General features: G+C 41.9%; 1 protein-coding gene across 7 annotated transcripts in view; it reads left to right on the top strand.

Annotated features, from left to right (window-relative positions):
• Positions 1–791: 791 nt before the first annotated feature.
• LOC115198233 (serine/threonine-protein phosphatase 2B catalytic subunit alpha isoform) overlaps positions 792–22,218 on the top strand; it is a 130,489-nt gene continuing 109,062 nt past the window's right edge. For 3 of the 7 annotated variants that reach the window (XM_029760018.1, XM_029760020.1, XM_029760017.1), the window contains exon 1: positions 792–1,039. In XM_029760018.1, the coding sequence (XP_029615878.1) occupies positions 979–1,039 (61 nt within the window). In that variant the 5' untranslated portion in view covers positions 792–978. The remainder of the gene's footprint in view (positions 1,040–22,218) is intronic. The other 4 variants (XM_029760021.1, XM_029760019.1, XM_029760022.1 and 1 more) reach the window with 2 other exon arrangements.

Below are 22,218 nucleotides of genomic sequence, written 5' to 3'. Positions count from 1 at the left end.
CAGCAGCCTAGGGGTCGATTTGGGATTGAACCTCACAGTCACCAAGCTGTAGGCTGGTTGGGGTTAGTATATTCTCTATTAGAATGTCTCTAAATGTCCACATGGTGGCGCTGTAATAACCAAATATAACTGTCTAAACTAGCCTACTTATAAATCCTAAAAGGTGGACTGTCTATAACCTTCCCTTTACAACCCCCCTTATATCGTTCACAAAGCGGTTAGGCTGAATACTTGCACCACCACGAAACTAGAGAATAGATGTTCTACTTGATTCCAACCACCCAGAGCCATAATATAGCTCTGCACCCACCCTGTGTGCCAGGGGAGTGGAATCGAATGCACCTACTCTCTAGCCTCGTGGTGCTCACTCAAAACAGTGAATATTTGGCTATCTAAATTGCATGGCATGTTGCATGATGACAACTCTAAACCCTTCGAGAGAGATTGAGTGAAGTTTAGATGCTGTCTTTGAAGAAGCAGAAATGGCAGGATCCAGCGCACAACCATGGAGTTGCAGGCCAACGCTTCACACACACACGATTGATGTTGCAATGTTGCAAGATACAGGAGAGGGAACTGATTTGTTGCAACACACAGCACTGCAAGTATAGCCTAATATTCATATTGTTGATACTTACGAATGTCATCTAAGCTTTAAAAGTGCCCGTGAAGGGGAATAGGTCTCTGGCACCAATAGAAGAGCAAATATACGAGGGGGCGTATCTTACCAACTGCAGGCTAGGTTGCGCGCGCACAGCGCTGGGAGAAAGAACTTGATACAGAAATCACACGGACCTACAGTTTAGGGGTGGTGAAATTTGTAACCTTGTTGCAAGTATCTTTGGCGAGTGATAGGAGCAAGTGAGATCACTGAGATCTCCCATTTGGATAGAGTTCAGTTGTTGGGCAAGGACAGCATCGGCTCTTTTTCAGGCACAGTTCAAATATATTTGAATATATAACGTTAACACCCTGGAAATGTCCGAAAACAAGCCGAATGATGATCCGAAGTTATCTACGACGGACAGGGTAGTAAAATGTAAGTGTCAAATTAATTACGTTTGATCATAAACTGTTCTTGTGTTGCTTTTTTAGGGGGGGGGGGGTAATGAAGTGACACTGCTGCCATAGACGAATGTGTCTCCCTCAACACATTGCAATCCTAGTCGTATTGCGCCCTAATGGTCTGCTCAATTGGAAAGCTGGTTATGGAGAAAAAGGGTGTTAGCCGTGAGATATGGCACCGGCTAGCTAATCAGCAAAAGTAGGAAGTAAGGGTGTTATTCCAATAGTTGTAGGCATTCAAGGTTTGAATCAATGTCCATGTCTCGCGACGTGCTTGTTGGATGTGGTCCTGTTGTTTATCATCTGCACATACAATGTTTCAAAATATATAGATATTATTGTATTGCCATAAAATACATTTATTTTGTAGCCCCACACAATTCTTCTGTATTCACTTTTGCAAAATAAACGCACATGTACGAAGCATGTAGGCTATTGCAGAACTATTACGCCATGGTTAAAGTTAGACTTGTCCCCATATTTTGGTTTCATTAGGGACACATACATAATAGTGTGACGCGGTGTGTTTTATTCTAGTAATAAACATGTCTGTTCTTGTCTAGCCCGCATGTTTGATGTCTGCCCCCATGGCGCTGTAGCCAAAGGGGGCTAGAAATCTCATGGGGGGCTTGGACTATCAGGACTAATTTCCTTTATTTTATTATACATTAAATCACTATTGATTTAAAAATGGAGTTAGGTTCGTCTTTATACTCTACACACATGGTGTAAATAGTGCATCAGAATCTTCATTGTACTATAAAGGCGACTGTTGGACACTCATCCCTTGACATATGACATCTCAGTTGCACATGTTGACATTTTAGCCATCAAAGATACTCCCGTAGCCTTTTGCAATGACAGCATATGTTTGGTATGTCATTGCATTTATTTGACACACCAGCTCTCTGTAGTTACTCAGTGAAGGACTATGTATTCTACCTCATGGTCCTTTACACAGGAATCCTTTAAGAACAGTTTTCCTGTTTTTTGTGTTAGTAGCTGGTATGTACTCAAACTGCATTCTACTAAACTTGATGCTCACAATATTCTACTAGTAGGCCTATAGGTGTGCTCTAAAACAAGAAAATAACTTTATTCTTCTGTGACCACATGGTTCCATGGTAACCACTAGATAATAATCCAAATTGGCTATATCGTAAAAGTGCATACCCCCCTAAGCCTTAGGCATAAGGTTAGCAGTGTGGTTAAGGTTTTGTTTCAAATCAGATTTTAAGAAGATCAATTGTAGAAATAGGCAGGGTTTATGACTTTGTGGCTGTGTTAACTAGCTCCGAAACAGTGTTATAACAATAGACTGATCGTACAACCTCAGCCTATGCATTCAGATTAGGATCATAAATGGAGTCTAAATGTTGATATGCAGGTGAAATGATTTGCCAATAACAATATCAGCAACCACATATACATATCTATTCTCTTCATAACATCTCAATTAAAAACAAATCGGACATTGTTCTATAATCAATAATGACTGATGCTACATTGTAAAGAGATGAATAATTCAACTATGACCAGAGGACATGACACAGGAAAGCCCTGACTCTGTATATGACACAGGAAAGCCCTGACTCTGTATATGCGCCTGTCTGGATTTTGTTTTCATACCAAAGTGAATATAGAATTCTGTTCTCAATAGTTGCTTGCAATGTGACGTTGGGGAACTCTGTATGTCTCTCTCCTGCTCACGCTACTGATCGCACAGTCTTCATGTAAGCGTACCATGATCAACGTGCATATGTTAGCTCATTATCCACATTCATTCAGAGTAATGCCTACGGCTGCGGTTCAGGTCTTTGAGAATAAGGTTGAGACCTGTATGGGTGACTGGTAAGGTCTTGGGTGCTTTTGTTAAACATTTTCAAGAGACTGTCCCTATTGTTCACTCCAAAATTGCATCCTATCCGCTTCATAGTGTACTACTTTTGACCATGAACCGTAGGGCTCGGTTCAAAAGTAATGCACCATGTAGGGAATATAGGGTGCCATTTGGGATGCGTCCTATGTATCAACATAATGGGTTAAAGCACAGTAATGGGAAAATGATTACATGGTCCAAATGGATTCAGTGAGAAATTGAGAATCGTGGAAGTCCAATTGTACTCCACATCCCATTAGCTCATGAATTTCTAATGTTAGACGACTCACAACCCACATCAGACGGAGTCACAATGAATGTCCTGAAAATCATAGGATTTTGAACTTGACGACAAACGGTGATATTGATGATGCTGTTAGGTTGTTGAACGCTACCATGCACGCACAAATGTCTATAAAATGGAAATAAGAGTTTCGATTTTTCAGAATTTTTCATTCTGTTTTTTTTTTTTTAAATCCTCCAACAGCTTTTATGATATCAGACTCAGAGTAGTTATTATTTTAGCTCTGTGTCAACATCATGCCTGTATTGTGTACAAAGCATCCCTCCAAATATCTGGAGGCAAAATGTCGGGAAGTCATCTGTTGCCAATCCTCCCAGTTCACCCTACGGGCTGTTTCTCACCTTCAATACAACGTGCATCACTCATTTCCACCTGCTTTGAAAACAAATCCTGTATAGAACTGATGACGAGGCAGATGACTGTTTCAGTTTCACTAAATATCCAGGTTTGTCTTTATAAGACGAGTAACTATATTCAGTTTGTGGAAGAGCTATAGATCTAGACCAGTGGAGGCTGCTGAGGGGAGGACGGCTCATAATAATGTCTGGAATGGAGCCAATGGAATGGTGTCAAACCATGTGTTTGACGTATTTGATGCCATTCCACCTATTCCACTCCAGCCATTACCACGAGCCCGTCCTCCCCAATTATGGTGCCACCAACCTCCTCTGATCTAGATAGCTACATAACTGCTGCTACCGCCTCAATATCATGCATGGCAAGATGGCGACCATATTAATACGAAGTAAATAGTGAATATCAGTTGTTGTGTATTTTATTTGACTCCAGCTGGGAAGGAAAGCCCCATAGCGGAGCATGTGCTGCAGCACTCCCCTGCTTGCAGGGGCCTTTCCTTTGACTTGGATCGATAGTATCTGACGGTTGACTTTTTCGTAGAGGCCTGTGTCCCGTGTTTAAGACGTGTGGGGGTCCACCACCAGGGCCACTGATCCCAGCTAGACAGATGAGTCATTTTTTAGAGCAGAACATTTTAAGTAACGCCACATACTTCACTCCAGCTTTATGTAATCACCTGCCCAGAGTCCCGACCTTCACCTGCTTTCAGGTTGCTGTGTGTGGGGGGTTGTGTGTGTGTGTGTGTGTGTGTGTGTGTGTGTGTGTGTGTGTGTGTGTGCACGACCTACAGGGTCTCTCCATACACACATTTGAATTGGTTTATCTTTAAAAGTGGTTAATAGGATAATCACCAGGTGTCATTTGGATAAGTAAATTAAGGCATATCTGATATGTTGGAGGGGACAAATACTTATTTCCCTCATTAAAATGCAAATCAATTTATAACATTTTTGACATGCGTTTTTCTGGATTTTTTTGTTGTTATTTTGTCTCTCACTGTTCAAATAAACCTACCATTCAAATTATAGACTGATCATTTCTTTGTCAGTGGGCAAACGTACAAAATCAGCAGGGGATCAAATACTTTTATCCCTCACTGTAGCTACAGTATGTACATATAGGTAGGGTTAAAGTGACTAGGCAACAGGATAGATAATAGACAGTAGCAGCACCAGGTAGCCATTTGATTAGCTATTTAGCTTGTTTAGCAGTCTAATGGCTTGGGGTTTAGAAGCTGTTCAGTGTCCTGTTGGTTCCAGACTTGGTGCACTGGTACAGCTTGCCGTGTGTTAGCAGAGAGAACAGTCTATGGGTGGCTGGAATTTTAGAAAAAATGTTTTTCCTTCCTCTGGCACCGCCTGGTATAAAGGTCCTGGATGGCAGGGAGCTCGTACTCACCACCAATGTTCCCTCTAATTTTTGGGGGCACTGAGCAAATCTTTGATCTTGTGAGCGGAAACTTGATTGTTGTGAGAATGTTGTGCAACTTCCAGCACGCGTTTACAGGCTGCACCCTTACAGGTTTAGACAGTAGCCAATAGGCTATTGTGGCTATTTCAGCATAATGTACCGTAGGCCTACCAACGAAACCAATGGAGCAAATCCCATAATATTTTCACCTGGACATATCTTTTGATTTCTACGATATTGCCTACAGTAGCCTATATGTGGTTTTCAATGCAGACCTACATTGCATGAGACTTTTAAAAACAATTTTACATTATGAAGGACTTGACATGAATTCATTATTTTTAAATTATTATTACAATATATGCCTCTGTCTATTAGCTTATTTGCATATTCAAGCCTTTCTCAAAATATAACACTGCCCCTTAAATGTAGCTTTTTACCTGACTGGCTTTTCAAAGACAGCTTGAGATGTAGCCTACGCGTTTTGTGCTCTTGTAGGAAGCAGTAACTCCCCATTGCTGACCTATATTTATCTATAACTGGGCTAATAACTCGCTAACTAGCAAAAAATATAAACAAATGTGCACACGAGCGGCTCTGCGCTCTGATTTGTAAAACGCATTCACTCATGGGTGATTGAAAGACCACACGTGGGCTACCCAATAGAAATGTTCTTCGTTGCGCTCCGGCTCTGCCTTCAACAAAATCACAGAATCAGTCTTGCAAAGTTAGATTTGTTTTGGTTTGTTGCATTGAAAGGGGGCTGATTCCATCACATAAAAAATGTTGAACTATAGAGTGCAAAGTAATGGGGCGAATTCTGAAGTTCAATCTCTCACGTCTCTGTGCGGCCTGGCATTTCTTCTGCGTGGCAGTCCTGGAGGAGGTGTGCGCTTGCAGCTTAGAGGGAACATTGCTCCCAACCCTCTGTAGCGCCTTGCGGTCGGGTGCCTTGCAGTTGCCATACCAAGCGGTGATGCAGCCAATCAATATGCTCTCAATGGTGCAGCTGTAGAACTTTTTGAGGATCTGGGGGCTCATGCTCTCTTCACAACTGTCGTGCCCTCTTCACGACTGTGTTGATGTGTGGACCATGTTAATTCCATAGTGATGTGGACACCGAGGAACACTGACTAGTAAGGAACTCCGCTCACCTGGTTGTTTAGGTCTTAATTGAAACAAAAAACCTAAAACCAGCAGACACTAGGCCCTCCACGGAATGAGTTTGACACCCCTGTAATATGGTTTTCAAATAGGTTGTAGCCTATTTTTTTCCCCCTCCCAATGTACAGTCTGAAGGTTTCAGCTGAGAAATAGCTTATTATTATTATTAGTGTTTTGCAAAGATGTCCAGATGTCCTTATCCTTACTATTCCTATGTCAGAGTGATAACAGCAGCACTAGATGGGATAATTGGGATAGACGGGATGAAGAGCACCATTTGTGACTGATAACGGCAGCCGCAGAGAACATAATGGTATTATACATGGATTGTCAGCTGATAATGTAATATATAAATGCAACATGCAACAATTTCAAAGATTTTACAGAGTTACAGTTCATATAAGGAAATTAGTCAATTGAAATAAATTCATTAGGCCCTAATCTATGGGTTTCACATGACGGCGCAGCCATGGGTGGCTTCCCAGTGGGTGGGCCTATGCCCACCCATGGCTGCGCCCTTGCCCAGTCATGTGAAATCCATAGATTAGGGCCTAATGAATTTATTTCAATTGACTCGTTTCCTTATATGAACTGTCAATCATAATGAGTTTTTTCCCCACAAAAGGGCTTTATTACAAACAGAAATACACCTCAGCATCCCTTTAGGCGATCCCACAGGTGAAGAAGCCGGATGTGGAGGTCCTGGTCTGGCATGGTTACACGTGGTCTGCAGTTGTGAGACCGGTTGGACATACAGCCAAGTCCTTTAAAACAACGTTGGAGAGGCGGTTTATGAACATTCAATTCTCTGGCAACAGTTCTGGTGGACATTCCTGCAGTCAGCATGCTAATTGCACGCTCCCTCAACTTGAGACGTCTGCGGCATTGTGTTGTGTGACAAAACTGCACATTTTTAGTGGCCTTTTATTTTCCCCAGCACCAGGTGCACCTGTCAATCAATCAATCAATCAATCAAATGTATTTATAAACCCTTTTTTACATCAGCAGATGTCACAAAGTGCTATACAGAAACACAGCCTAAAACCCCAAACAGCAAGCAATGCAGATGTAGAAGCACATAATGATCATGCTGTTTAATCAGCTTCTTGATATGCCACACCTGTCAGGCAGATGGATTATCTTGGCAAAGGAGAAATGCTCACTAACAGGGATGTAAACACATTTGTGCTTAATTTTAGCTAAATAAACTTTTTGTGCATATCGAGAATTTCTGTAATCTTTTATTTCAGCTCATGAAACATGGGACCATCACTTTAAATGTTGCGTTTTATATTTTTGTTCAGTGTATATGGATTGGACAGAAACCATGCCAACCAAACTGAAATGTCAGTGCACATTTATGAAAACATTATGAAACGGAAAATTTGAATTAGTGTTTCTTATTGGACAAGTCCTGGTATTCCCTTTCTGTTTCAGTACATTTTCCAGTGTCGTGGCTAATAAAAACAACCCAGGTTGTGAGAGAGCCAGAAAGTTTGTGTTTGAGTGGGTTTCGTAGTAGTGGAGAAAAATTGCAACTTCCTTCCAGTTCCACTGAGTTTTGTTTATGTGCGTTCCATGGCCCCTCAAGTTAAGAAACTAGCCAAGGAAAAAGCTTTTGGGAGTTCTTGTCGAACGGAACTCTTGTGGACGTCCTTGTATCAGCGAGAGACAGCGACCTGTGGAATCTTAAGAGTTCTGAAGTGAAGTATTTTTCTGCTGCCATAATTGTCTCCTTAATCTTTGTGAGCATCAAGGTGAGAGAACGTCTATGAATATTATTTTTGGAAAAGTATGTCCATCCTTGTCTCTTTTTATTATCAGCTTGTTGTAAGGACTGTCTTTTATTTTCACACAAACTAAATACACTGAACAAAAATAAATGCAACAATTTCAAAGATTTTACTGAGTTACAGTTCATATAAAGAAATCAGTCAATTGAAATACATTCATTAGGCCCTAATCTATGGATTTCACATGACTGGGAATACAGATATGCATCTGTTGGTCACAGATACCTTAAGAAAAAGGTAGGGACGTAGATCAGAAAACCAGTCAGTATCTGGTGTGACCACGATTTGCCTCATGCAGTGCGACTCATCTCCTTCGCATAGAGTTGATCAGGCTGTTGATTGTGGCCGGTGGAATGTTGTCCCACTCCTCTTCAATTGTGTGCAAAGTTGCTGGGTATTGGCAGGAACTGGAACAAGCTGTTGTACACGTCGATCCAGAACATCCCCAACATTCTCAATGGGTGACATGTCTGGTGAGTATGCAGGCCATGGAAGAACTGGGACATTTTCAGCTTCCAGGAATTGTGTACAGATCCTTGCGACATGGGGCCGTGCATTATCATGCTGAAAAATGAGGTGGTGGCTGTGAATGAATGGCACAAAAATGGGCCTCAGGATCTTGTGCGGTTTCTCTGTGCATTGAAGTTGCCATCTATAAAATGCAATTGTGTTTGTTGTCCGTGGCTTATGCCTGCCCATACCATAACCCCACCACCACCATGGGGCACTCCGCTCGCTCACACGAAGTCTGCCATCCGCCCAGTACAGTTGAAACCGGGTTTCATCTGTGAAGAGCACACTTTTCCAGCATGCCAGTGCCCATCAAAGGTGAGCCACTTCCCACTGAAGTTGGTTCGAACTGCAGTCAGGTCAAGACACTGATGAGGACGATGAGCACGCAGATGAGATGGTTTCTGACAGTTTGTGCAGAAATTCTTTGTTTGTGCAAACCCACAGCTGTCCGGGTGGCTCGTCTCAGACCATCCCGCAGGTGAAGAAGCCAGATGTGGAGGTCCTAGGCTGGCATGGTTACACGTGGTCTGCAGGCTGCTTGGACGTAATGCCAAATTCTCAAAAATTACGGAGGCGGCTTATGGTAGAGAAATTAACATTAAATTATCTGTCAACAGCTCTGGTGGACATTCCTGCAGTCAGCATGCCATTGTGACATTGTGTTGTGTGACAAAACTGCACATTTTCGAGTGGCCTTTTATTGTCCCTCAGCACAAGGTGCACCTGTGTAATGATCATGCTGTTTAATCAGCTTCTTGATATGCCACACCTATCAGGTGGATGGAGGATGCTCACTAACAGGGATGTAAACAAAATTGTGCCAAAAAAGTTAGAGAAATAAGCTTTTTGTGCAAATTGAAAAGTTCTGGGATCTTTTATTTCAGCTCATGAAACTTGGGATGAACACTTTACGTGTTGCGTTTTAATATTTCTGTCTCTTAAACATGCACGCACAAACGCATGCACACACACACACACACACACACACACACACACACACACACACACACACACACACATACATTCCAATTTCTACGGCCCTGCAAATCCTTTCTCTCAAAGTCTAACCCACATGCACCCTTTTGCTCGATCTATGTCTGCCCTTCTCAACGCACTATACTCTCTTGCAGTATGATTTGGGGAATGGTGCACCATGGGAAATAAAGGTCAGACAAGCGGAGCTCATTTTCGTCGAGCTGTGGATTTGGGGCCTACAAGCCTTGAGGGTGCAAAGCAGCCAGCCACAGTTAGTGAGCTATTCATGGGCATAAAGACAGCGTTATGGCCCGGAGCAGGCCTGTTTGCAAGCGAACGTGTTGTTATTACTCACAAAGAATTAACCATGTGGGCTCTCTCTCACTCTCTTGTCAGTGTCTGCAGACCCAGAGACTGTTTTTGTTGACAGAGCTGCACTGCTTCCTGAAATGAACCACGGTTTCACCTGTAAAAAGTAAAAATCTCTGTTTTGGTCCGAAGAGCTGCTTGTTGCCATAGCTTCTTGGATGACACATATTTCCTGCTCGCTACTTGTCATTGGCTGCTGTACACCATTGTCCGCCCTCAGTCATTGATTGGAACACTTTAGTGTTTTTCTTTTAAGTCTAACCCCAATGAAAAGAGAGGGTAAACGCATGAGAGAGAGTCAACATTTACTGAGTGGTTTGAAGGACAGAGGAGCCTGCTGAACAAATTGAGATGGAAGACGGTATATGCTGACAGATTGTATTCATTAAACTGGCTACAGAACCTGTTCTCTCTTTACTTTGTCATTTGAATCAGAGTCAAAATCAAGTCAATTTCAAGCTTAATTATTGCTCGACATTTGTTCAATTCATCATGGATGTATGCCCTACACGAGACTTGAGTGTCTCAAAATAACGACTAAAGAAGTCAAAGGCGCCTACCAGTGTGTCCCTTAGTCCTCATGGTGTCCCTTTGGCATGTGGATAGAATCCCGGCCAGAATGCCTATGGTGTGTAAGATTACAGAAGAATCAGTCTCTGTTTTGGATTTAGAACACAGCACAGTGGTTGATTTGGCCAGATTAAGCTCCATATAAAGGTGTAAAGGCAGATCTGCTCAAGGGATGTAATCTGACTCTATGCATTAGCCTGTGCTCTTGCTAATTCAGGCCAAACAAGCGTAGATTTGAAAACAGCATCCCAAAACAAAACTGTTCAACTAGCTAGCATTTTCGATTGTCGCTAGCTAAGCTTGTAGTTTAACGGATACTCCACCCCCCACCCCCACCGTACGAGTCCATGGCTTTTGAATTTCAATTGATCACATGCATTTGTTTATACGAGGCCACCTGTTATTCAGTCATTCTTAAAAACATAGGGCAGGGGGTCTTGATTGTCTTGGCAACTCGTGCCGGGTGATTCAAATTTTGAAGGAAGGCACCAGGCCATGTGTTCGCCTCATAATGTGAAGGTCATGGGTGCCACCTTACCTCACAAGACTTTTCCTTGTTCCTGAGCTGATAAAGTAAACTCAGTCAAACTCCACATTAAGGAATGCCATACATGGCTACACCAATACAAATAGAACCAAGGAGACAAAATACACATGTTGTTTCAACTTAAAAAGACAACTTACATTCATTGTAATATGCAAGTTTATACAACTTAACAATTTAGGTGTTGGGGTTAAGACATTTTTTTGTTGTTAAAACATTACACTCCAGCGGTGTAGATCTAGATAGAGTCCTGCAAAGTTGTCTCTGACATTCCTACCTCTCAACCAGTCTTCTGTGACAACATGACTGTGTTCTTAAACACAGATTTATCACTGAGCTTTTCTTGCTGATGATATTTATACTTTTATCGATAACTCGATCCTACCGCTAAACTCCACGGAATCAGTGATATTGTGAAAGCCCTACTTTTATGCTCACTTTGCTTGCCTTGCTTGTCATACCCAAGAGCAGTTATCTCCCTTTCCTTGTACTGTAGGCACTACGCTTGATGTGGTAAAAGTTGCTGTCCTCTTTTGATATGTGCGTTTTAATGTCTCCTGTTACCGTGGCTGGCAGGGTGTCATGCGCTCTTTCTTTGGCTAACAGCAGCAGTCCGTTTGGAACAGAGACAGTTGAACGTCATAAGATCCCCCTCTAGAGCAATCAATGGGATGTCTACCACAAGTGTAACTACACAGCGGGCACGCACACGCAGGTGGGAGGTCAGAGGCTAACCCAATGGACGGAAGCCTTATTGGAGCCGGGAGGGTTTCAAGCAAGCCCCCCTAATGGTTAAAAGCCTGGGCAAAAGACTTGCCGGCTTTAACCCTTTGACACGTACCAACACACAGGTGTGATCATTCTACAGTGGTCCATGTAGCGTACGCTCAAACCTGTGTGATTAGAACACTTATGTAGAATGTCCAGTTTCGATTAACAGTCAGCGTTTGAGCTGGCCACACTGTTTTTTCACAGAACTATTTTGCACAAACTGTCCTTTACAACATTATGCAAATGTGTTAAACATTTAAAACAGAAATAATGTATTTACATAAGTATTCAGACCCTTTGGTATGAGACTCAAAATTGAGCTAAGGTGCATCTTGTTTCCATTGATCATCCTTGAGATGTTTCTACAACTTGATTGGAGTCTACCTGTGGTAAATTCAATTGATTTGACATGATTTGGAAAGGCACACACTTGTCTATATAAGGTCCCACCGTTGGCAGTGCATGTCAGAGCAAAAACCAAGCCATGTGGGTGAAGGAATTTTCTTTAGAGCTCCGAGACAGGATTTTGTAGAGGCACAGATCTGGGGAAGGGTACCAAACATTTCTGCAGCATTGAAGGTACCCAAGAACACAGTGGCACCCATCATCCTTAAATGGAAGTTTGGAACCACCAAGATACTTCCTAGAGCTGGCCACCCGGTCAAACTGAGCAGTCGGGGGAGAAGGGCCTTGGTCAGGAAGGTGACCAAGAACCTGATGGTCACTCTGACAGAGTTCCTCTGTGGAGATGGGAGAACCTTCCAGACGGACAACCATCTCTGCAGCGCTCCACCAATCAGGCCTTTACGGTAGAGGGGCCAGACAGAAGCCAGTCCTCAGTAAAAGGCATATAACAGCCCGCTTGGAGTTTGCCTAAAGGACTCAGACCATGAGAAACAAGGTTCTCTGGTCTGATGAAACCAAGATTGAACACTTTGGCCTGAATTCCAAGCGTCAAATCTGGAGGAAACCTGGCACCATCCCCACGGTGAAGCATGGTGGTGGCAGCATCATGCTGTGGGGATGTTTTTCCGCGGCAGGGAATAGGAGACTAGTCAGAATTGAGGGAAAGATGAACGTAGCAAAGTACAGAGACATCCTTGATGAAAATCTACTCCAGAGCGCTCAGGATCTGACTGGACAATGACCCTAAGCACACAGCCAAGACAATGCAGGAGTGGCTTCGGGTCTTTACCTGGCTTAAAGAGAAGGAAATAACATCTATTGTATTAGAAAATTCATTCTATACCTTTAGATTAAGTTGTATGGGAAAAGGACTGGAGGGTGGGTGAAATATATTTCTCCCATGGACAAAGAAACTCAAAAGGAGTGATTTTAATTAACAATCATTTTAATCCGAATGTGCAAACTGTTCAAACAGATCTGCAAGGAAGGTCGATCCTTTTAATGAACAGATAAACAGATTTGGCACATTATTCTATATGGTCCAAATAATGATGATCCACGCTTATTTGAAAATATATATAATAATTTATCGAGTTTACAGGCAATACATGACTCCATTTTTATGGTGGGAGATTATAATACGGGTTTAAGTACCTCAATGGACCGTAAAGGAATTCATCCTCATGCACTTAAGGAAATTACAAATATTATGGCTATATTGGAACTAGTGGATATATATATATGAAGCTATAAGACTTTCAATGTACCGATTCCATGGCACATAGTTTATAGTTTATGCTCTTGAGCGGCTAGATGTTCTTTGCCATTCGGCCATCAGATTTGCCACCAATGCTCCTTATAGGACACATCACTGCACTGTACACTCCTCTGTAAACTGGTCATCTCTGTATACCCGTCACAAGACCCACTGGTTGATGCTTATTTATAAAATCCTCTTATGCCTCACTCCCCCCTATCTGAGATATCTACTGCAGCCCTCATCCTCCACATACAGCACCCGTTCTGCCAGTCACATTCTGTTAAAGGTCCCCAAAGCACACACATCCCTGGGTCGCTCGTCTTTTCACTTTGCAGCAGCTAGCGACTGGAACGAGCTGCAACTACAAACTGGACAGTTTTATCTCTTCATTCAAAGACTCAATCATGGACACCCTTACTGACAGTTGTGGCTACTTTGCTTGATGTATTGTTGACTCTACATTCTTGCCCTTTGTGCTGTTGTCTGTGCCCAATAATGTTTGTACCCTGTTTTGTGCTGCTACCATGTTGTGCTGCTGCCATGTTGTGTTGCTACCATGCTGTGATGTCATGTGTTGCAGCCTGGACATCATGTTGTCTTAGGTTTCTCTTTATGCATTGTGTTGTCTCTTGTCGTGATGTGTGATGTGTTTTGCCCTATATTTTTATTTAATTATTTTTTATTTTTAATCCCAGGCCCCCGTCCCTGCAGGAGGCCTTTTGGTAGGCCATCATTGTAAATAAGAATTTGTTCTTAACTGACTTATCTAGTTACATAAAATACAAAAATTAACTGATACATAAAATGACTCCAGATTCAAGGCACAGTTTTTAAATAAAAATGATGATACAAAATTCTTACAACCAATAGAATGTGATATATATATATATATATATATATGTGAATCATTTCAGGAAACTAGGCATAGGTCGCGCGTCACTACTTTACAGGAGAGGCATTTGAACGTAAACATTAATTTTTTTATCAAAATGCGTTTTTGGTAGAAATGCCTTCTGGAACATGCAAACTTTCATGTGCCTTAATAACAAACTTGTATGCCATCTGTAAATACAAATAAAATTGTTAAATTACGAGCCTAGTTGGTTTAGCCACGGAAAAAAACAGGAACTTTCCCACTAGCCATGATTGATAATGGATGGGCGGGACATGCTGAGAGAGGAGTTTGTTTCTGTCTATAACATGAGCTGCTCAGTATGTGTAGGTAATCCTTTCTAACGCAGCTTTTTTGGAAGGATATCACGAATAACTGCAAAAGTGTTGCTAATGCTCTCCACTTTCTGGAGGACCGAGTTTTGAAATCAGTGGAATGCCCGGTGGAAGCAGAGTATGATAGCTAAGGAGAGAAAATTCTGGCGTTTGATTGCAAATATGCAGAGGGAGTCGAAAAGAGAACACATAGAAGGCTGTTGTATAAAACAACTGTCTCCGGATTACATCTTCAAACTAAGGGCAACCATGGCATCCGTGACAGAGAGGGAGAAGCGTTCATCCATGTATACGGGTAAGAGAGTCTAGCTAGCTACATTTTCAGATATTATACGTTTCTAATTTGGTCATAAAGTCATTTTCATTGCAAGGTAAAGTGTACTGTTAGCTAGCTGGCGAACGTGGCTGGCTCGCTAGCTAATGTTACGTGTATGATCTGTGTAGTAATATTATTCGTACCTTATAGCCTAATGTTAGCTTGGTAACATTGAACCTAGCTAGTTGGTTAGCTTTAGCTACCTGCAGATTCATGCAGGGTAGTAACGTTATGAGTTGGGATTATGGTTCATTGTTCAGCTACATGTCTAAGCAAAAAACTCCACTATGCAAGTAAACATTTCACTGTACCGTTTGCACCTTCTGTATCCTGTGCATTATTTGATATAGTGTGTGTTTACCAGAGCCGCTAATGTGAAGAACAACATGACCTGAACCGAAGTCAAATTAGGATATAACGTTAGGCCAACGAGACAGTCTCCAAGTTGTAAAATTCTCCGGTAGAATGCCCTGCTTTCATTTCATCACACTCTCAACCGTAAGCTATTTTCTGTAAGCTACTAACTTGTAAATAATGACCTTGTTGTGAGTTTATTTTGCTGTAATAATTAATAAAAATTGTCTAAAAGTTAAGACCTTATCAGCTATATGATAGGGTCATTATTTGAACTGATTAGCTAGCTAACAAGCTAGAAATGAACCAAAACATTGTTTAGAAAGTTGGTTTTAGTTACCTGGTTTAATAGATTGACAAATACTAAATACATTTTTAAACGGATGGTTTTATTGGTGTTAAAATACACCAGTTATGCTATTTTGGACCATCAGGCTGCTGATGTCATGCAGCCTGTCGTTTTGTATTTATACTTTTTCATAACGACAAAGACACATTTTATATTTGAAGAATGATGTCACTGCGACAACTGTCTACAGACATGTCAATAGACATAGTATAAACCAGCCTTTAGTCTTAAAATCTTTGGTTGTTTAGTACACAACCGTACTCACTCTGTTTGTTTAGCACATGGCCTCGCATGTGAATCCTTATCGAGATTGGTGGGGTTAAGGCTTAAGAGGGTGTGAATGATACTGAATGGGTTTAGACAACGGAGAGCTCTCCAGTAGGTACCAAAACATTCAAGAGCCATTTTTGCAAAAGTGGGGTTACAAGTTTATCAACTTTCAAAGCATAATTACTTTCCCATTGTTCCTCAATTATAGTGTATGATATACCATAGTCCAGCTATGAGCCCCTAGGTTTATCCAATATAAAAACACAATTTCAAATTTTGCTACATATGACCAAATCGAGCCTGTCGGTCACATATGGGGGATACAACCATCCCAGCTCTGCTGATTTGATGGGAAGAAACAAAATCATTAGATCACTTGTTTTGGTACGGCCCATGTGTAGCTTGTTTTTGGTCACAGGTTCAGGAATGGATGAACAATTGCAACATTTACTTGGACCTAACTCTGCAAATAGCACTGCTGGGTGATTTGAAAAGTCATAGCCAATCAATCAATAATATAATAATACTCTTAGCAAAACATTTTCTTTTCATTTCCAATCTGTAGAAACTATGAGAATAGAAAGGTTCAGAACTTCTGTGAAACATCACAATGGAAAACCTATATGGCAGCTAGAAATCAAAACTGGATGGTCTTCAGAGATCGATGGGAGGGTAGCTGAAGGCTGGGACTAAAAAACAAACAAAATATAACTAATGTAAAATATACTGTCCATAAAATGTATATAGTATGTATAAACTGGAAGTAGAAGCCTAAGTATTGTTGTCCATTAGTTTACTCAAATTAGGGGAGGGGTGGTAGGGTTAGGGGAAATTTTAAAGAAGGAAAAGATATATAAAAATATATATTAAAAATAATATATACAGTACCAGTCAAATTTGGACACACCTACTCATTCCAGAGTTTTACTTTATTTTACCATTTTCTACATTGTAGAATAATAGTGAAGACAGCAAAACTATGAAATAATACATATGGCATGTAGTAACCAAAGTGATACAAAAAAATTTAAATTATATTTTATATTTGAGATTCTTCAAAGTAGCCACCCTTTGCCTTGACGACAGCGTCGCACACTCTTGGCATTCTCTTTTCCAACAGTCTTGAAGGAGTTCCCACATATGCTGAGCACTTGTTTGCTTCTTTTCCTTCACTCTGCAGTCCAACTTATCCCAAACCATCTCAATTGGATTGAGGTCGGGTGATTGTGGAGGCCAGGTCAACTGACGCAGGACTCCATCACTCGCCTTCTTGGTCAAATAGCCCTTACACAGCCTGGAGGTGTGTTGGGGCGCTTAGTGGGCACTTAGTCCCACTAAGCGCAAACCAGATGTGCAGCGTATCGCTGCAGAATGCTGTGGTAGCCATGCTGGTTGTGTGCTTTGAATTCTAAATAAATTACTGACAGTGTCACCAGCAAAGCATCCCCACACCATCACACCTCCTCCTTCGTGCTTCACGGTGGGAACCACAGATGTGGAGATCATCCTTTCACCTACTCTGCATCTCACAAAGACACCGCAGTTGGAACCAAAAATCTCAAATTTGGACTCATCAGACCAAAGTACAGATTTCCACCGGTTTGCTTGGGTTTCTTGGCCCAAGCAAGTCTCTTCTACTTATTGGTGTCCTTAGTAGTGGTTTCTTTGCAGAAATTCGACCATGAAGACCATGAAGTCTCCTCTCAAAAGTTGATGTTGAGATGTCTGTTAATCTCTGTGAAGCATTTATTTGGTTTGCAATTTCTGAGGCTGGTAACTCTAATGAGCTTATCCTCTGCAGCAGAGGTAACTCTGGGTCTTCCTTTCCTGTGGTGGTCCTCGTGAGAGCTAGTTTTATCATAGTGCTTGATAGTTTTTGCGACTGCACTTGAAGAAACTTTCAAAGTTCTTGACATTTTCCAGATTGACTGACCTTCATGTCTTAAAGTAATGATGGACTGTTGTTTCTCTTTGCTTATTTGAGCTGTTCTTGCCATAATACAGACTTGGTCTTTTACCAAATAGGGCTATCTTCTGTATACCACCCCTACCATGTCATAACACAACTGATTGGCTCAAACACATTAAGGAAAGAAATTCCACAAATGAACTTTTAACAAGGCACACCTGTTAATTGAAATGATTTCCAGGTGACTACCTCATGAAGCTGGTTGAGAGAATGCCAAGAGTGAGCAAAGCTGTCATCATGGCAAAGGGTGGCTACTTTGAAGAATCTCAAATATATTTTGATTTGTTTAACACTTTTTGGTTACTTCATGATTCCATATGTGTTATTTCATATTTTTGAGGTCTTCACTATTATTCAACAATGTAGAAACTAAAGAAAAACCCTTGAATGAGTAGGTGTGTCCAAACATTTGACTGGTACTGTATATTTACAAATGATTTACAATGTTTTAGACAATTACATTGATAGAATCCACAATCTATATGCAATATTAAGGCTGGCAGATTAATACACACTCTCTCTCTCTCACAAACACACATACTGTAAATATCTGTGCGAGTCCACATGAAAACGTCAAGGTTGCATCCCCTCTGCCTTATCTGGATGACTCAGACTATCTCAGACTGTACCTCAGCGTGTACACACTGGACGGTATGCACACGGTATGCACACAACAAGCCTCTTCAATGCCACCTAATGTTGTGTGCTAATTTGTGTTGGTGTTATGTGTTAACATGCGGACGGGAGGGTTTCACCCCTTCCCCCCAGAGATGAGCTTGAGTGAGCAAGCCCTGAGAATGCATGGCACAATACCAGCTGAGGTATCTGAAGTGTTCTATGGACTTCCCTCTCAACACATAAGACACGCCTCCTTTTTTTCATTTTCAGGGAACATCTAATATGCCCTGAGGCCTAGTAGAACATGACTCGTCAGTTGGCATCATGTCAGTTTGCTTTGGCAGCAAGAGTACCCACAGACCAAAAAACTCAAACAATACTATTTTGGTTGCAAGCGGAATGGGGGATTCCAGTCCATCTGGTGCTGCAAGCCAAGGTCTACCTCTAGGCTAACTCTTAACGCTGCAGTGTTAGCAATACTCACTGTTTCTGAAATGGGTTATGTGCTGACAACATACCACTACGCTAGACGGTGCTTTCTTTCTACCTGGGCCGCAGCCCCTGACGGATGGGACGAGTTCCTGCAGCGTAGGCGGCATGCTTCAGCGCCTCTCACACACATACACTAACTCGCTCACTCATACGCACACACTGTACTAATACGCACACACACGGGTCTGCTCTGAAAGGCCTCCATTCCCATTAGTATATAATGCGAGGGGCATGTGAAAAGACAGTTGTACCATGCCTGTAAACAGAGGATTAGCGGAGAAAGGGAAAGCTCGACGTCAGAGAGCAATGTTCCAGGCTTCCAGAACCATGTCACCACGGCTGTGGAATGTTAAACACAGAAGGGAGTATACAACCTCTCATACTCTTGCCATATATCAATCCTCAAGCCCTCAAGTAGTGTGAAGCAGGTAGTGGGAAGCAAGTAGTGTGAAGCAGGTTGGAAAAGTGTTGGGCTGAGACAAAAATGTCTGCTAGTAAGGCCCTAGGACCTGAAGAGATCGAAAACCCCCTAGAGGATTATGTAAGGAGACCCCTTACTGGTTTCTTCCGACTGTAGGGAGGGAAAGTGTTAGCATTGAAGCAACATTTCAACATTTTATTTGTTTCACTTCCTTTAAATTCATGGGAGAAAGAGGGCCAGATGTGAGGTTCCTTGTTTAGTGTGCTTCCCACCTGGAGGAGGTAAAGGAGAGGGTAGTGTTTGGCGCGTCGTTAAGGCCTGGTTTTGGCACCAGAGCATTCCTAGATGGCGTCACGCTCTACACGGTCCTGGGGTTGCCAGCGGTTTCTGAGGCAGTGCCAGGCCCTTAGGCTCTAGCTGGGATGTTTTACTAGTGTATGTGTTTTATTTCACCCGAGGTCACATTCGCATTTCCATTATGAAATAAGAGCCCTTCGAAGGTCCTTAGACGAAGGGGAATATTCCTCTGCTAGGACTTGGTTGTCTGTATACCATAGTAATTTAGGAAATGCATTAGTATGTACCGGATGAGTTTCGATTGAGTCAGATATATTACACAATATCCATATAAATTTGAATCCTCAATTCTTTTGTTAGTTTTTTTGATAGAAAGCAATTGATAGTATTGACACAGCAATTATTCACATTTCCTGGTCATACAAAGAGGTATTAAAGTAGTCATGGCAACGTGACTCAATAGTCTCAATAACCCTTATTCAACTTTAGAAGCTTTCTTCATTAACCACAAAACAAAGAGTTCTAGCTACATGAGTGTTTACCAATGCTAGCTGGCTAACTTATGGAATTCTGCAGTGAAACTACAGCCCAGGAAGAACATTTTCTGTTTTCATACTGTTCCTGGTAGGTGGACTAGACCAGTGGGATGTTCCCCAATGCTGGTAAGTGGGCCCTGAGTGAGAAAGTTTGGGGAACCCCTGGACAAGACTAGTGACTTCAGCTAGACACTCCACCTAGTGAGTCAGGACCTCTTGTTTTATTTACACGCATTCACTCATGTTAATTATAGACCGCCTGGCTGAAAATTACCCCCCCCCCATGTATAGATGTGTTGAGGTCTACACTCCACATGCTTGACTATGCACATTTGTATAGGCGGTACTTACAGTTCATAATGTTATTACCATATCTTCATTGGACGAGATTGTATTTTGTTATGTTCATTTAAAAAGGGCTGTCAGGTCTAGACAAAACGACCCAAATGTAACTAACTCAACACCATTTTTTGTTTGTTTTCTGTCATTTCATAAAAGGTTTGCTGCATCACATCCGGCCGTGATTGGGAGTCCCATAGGGCGGCGCACAATTGGCCCAGTTTGGCCGGGGTAGGCCGTCATTGTAAATAAGAATTTGTTCTTAACTGACTTGGCTAGTTAAATAAAGGTTAAATAAAAATAAATAAATAGTCTGCATTGTGGAAGATTGACCCTTCAGAACAGTTTGATCCACACAGTTTAAGCTACCTGAATTTATCACATTTACCAGTCAATACTGTCAAAGAATCAGCTTTGGCCAGGCTTTACTCTACACAGACAGAGCTGACCAGCGTTCAGTCACTGATCAAGAGGTTAAAGCTGTGGCTGCAAGGCAGGCCACTCAGTCACACACGCCCACATGGAAAAGAGAGGAGGGGAGGGGAGTGAGTCTAGCTGCCCAGCCCGCTCTGCTCTGTGAAAGACCTACTGCAGAGGCGTCTGACCAGAGCCAGAGTCGTGACTGAGCACTGTTTGTTAGTTTGTGTGGTTGGGGCGGGCTGTCTGTCTGCCTGTCTGTTCGAAAGCTGCTGAAAGCCGAATGCACGCCATTGTGTACAGTAGTGTCTACTCTGTACAGTAGTGTCTACTCTGTACAGTAGTGTCTACTCTGTAGTGTCTACTCTGTACTGTAGTCTACTCTGTACTGTAGTGTCTACTCTGTACTGTAGTGTTTACTCTGTAGTGTCTACTCTGTACAGTAGTGTCTACTCTGTAGTGTGTACGCTGTACAGTAGTGTGTACGCTGTAGTGTCTAATCTGTAGTGTCTACTCTGTAGTGTTTACTCTGTACAGTAGTGTTTACTCTGTAGTGTGTACTCTGTACTGTAATGTCTACTCTGTACTGTAGTGTCTACTCTGTAGTGTCTACTCTGTACTGTAGTGTTTACTCTGTACTGTAGTGTTTACTCTGTACTGTAGTGTTTACTCTGTAGTGTCTACTCTGTACTGTAATGTCTACTCTGTACTGTAGTGTCTACTCTGTAGTGTCTACTCTGTACTGTAGTGTTTACTCTGTACTGTAGTGTTTACTCTGTAGTGTCTACTCTGTACTGTAATGTCTACTCTGTACTGTAGTGTCTACTCTGTAGTGTCTACTCTGTACTGTAGTGTTTACTCTGTACTGTAGTGTTTACTTTGTAGTGTCTACTCTGTACTGTAGTGTCTACTTTGTACAGTAGTGTCTACTCTGTACTGTGGTGTCTACTCTGTACAGTAGTGTCTACTCTGTAGTGTCTACTCTGTACTGTAGTGTCTACTCTGTACTGTAGTGTCTACTCTGTAGTGTCTACTCTGTACTGTGGTGTCTACTTTGTACAGTAGTGTCTACTCTGTACAGTAGTGTCTACTCTGTAGTGTCGATTCTGTACTGTAGTGTTTACTCTGTAGTGTCTACTCTGTACAGTAGTGTCGATTCTGTACAGTAGTGTCTACTCTGTAGTGTTTACTCTGTAGTGTTTACTCTGTACAGTAGTGTTTACTCTGTAGTGT

This window comes from Salmo trutta, chromosome 8 (genome assembly GCF_901001165.1).
Source record: "Salmo trutta chromosome 8, fSalTru1.1, whole genome shotgun sequence".
Lineage (NCBI taxonomy): Eukaryota > Metazoa > Chordata > Actinopteri > Salmoniformes > Salmonidae > Salmo > Salmo trutta.
This window is presented reverse-complemented; position numbering and strand designations above follow the sequence as displayed.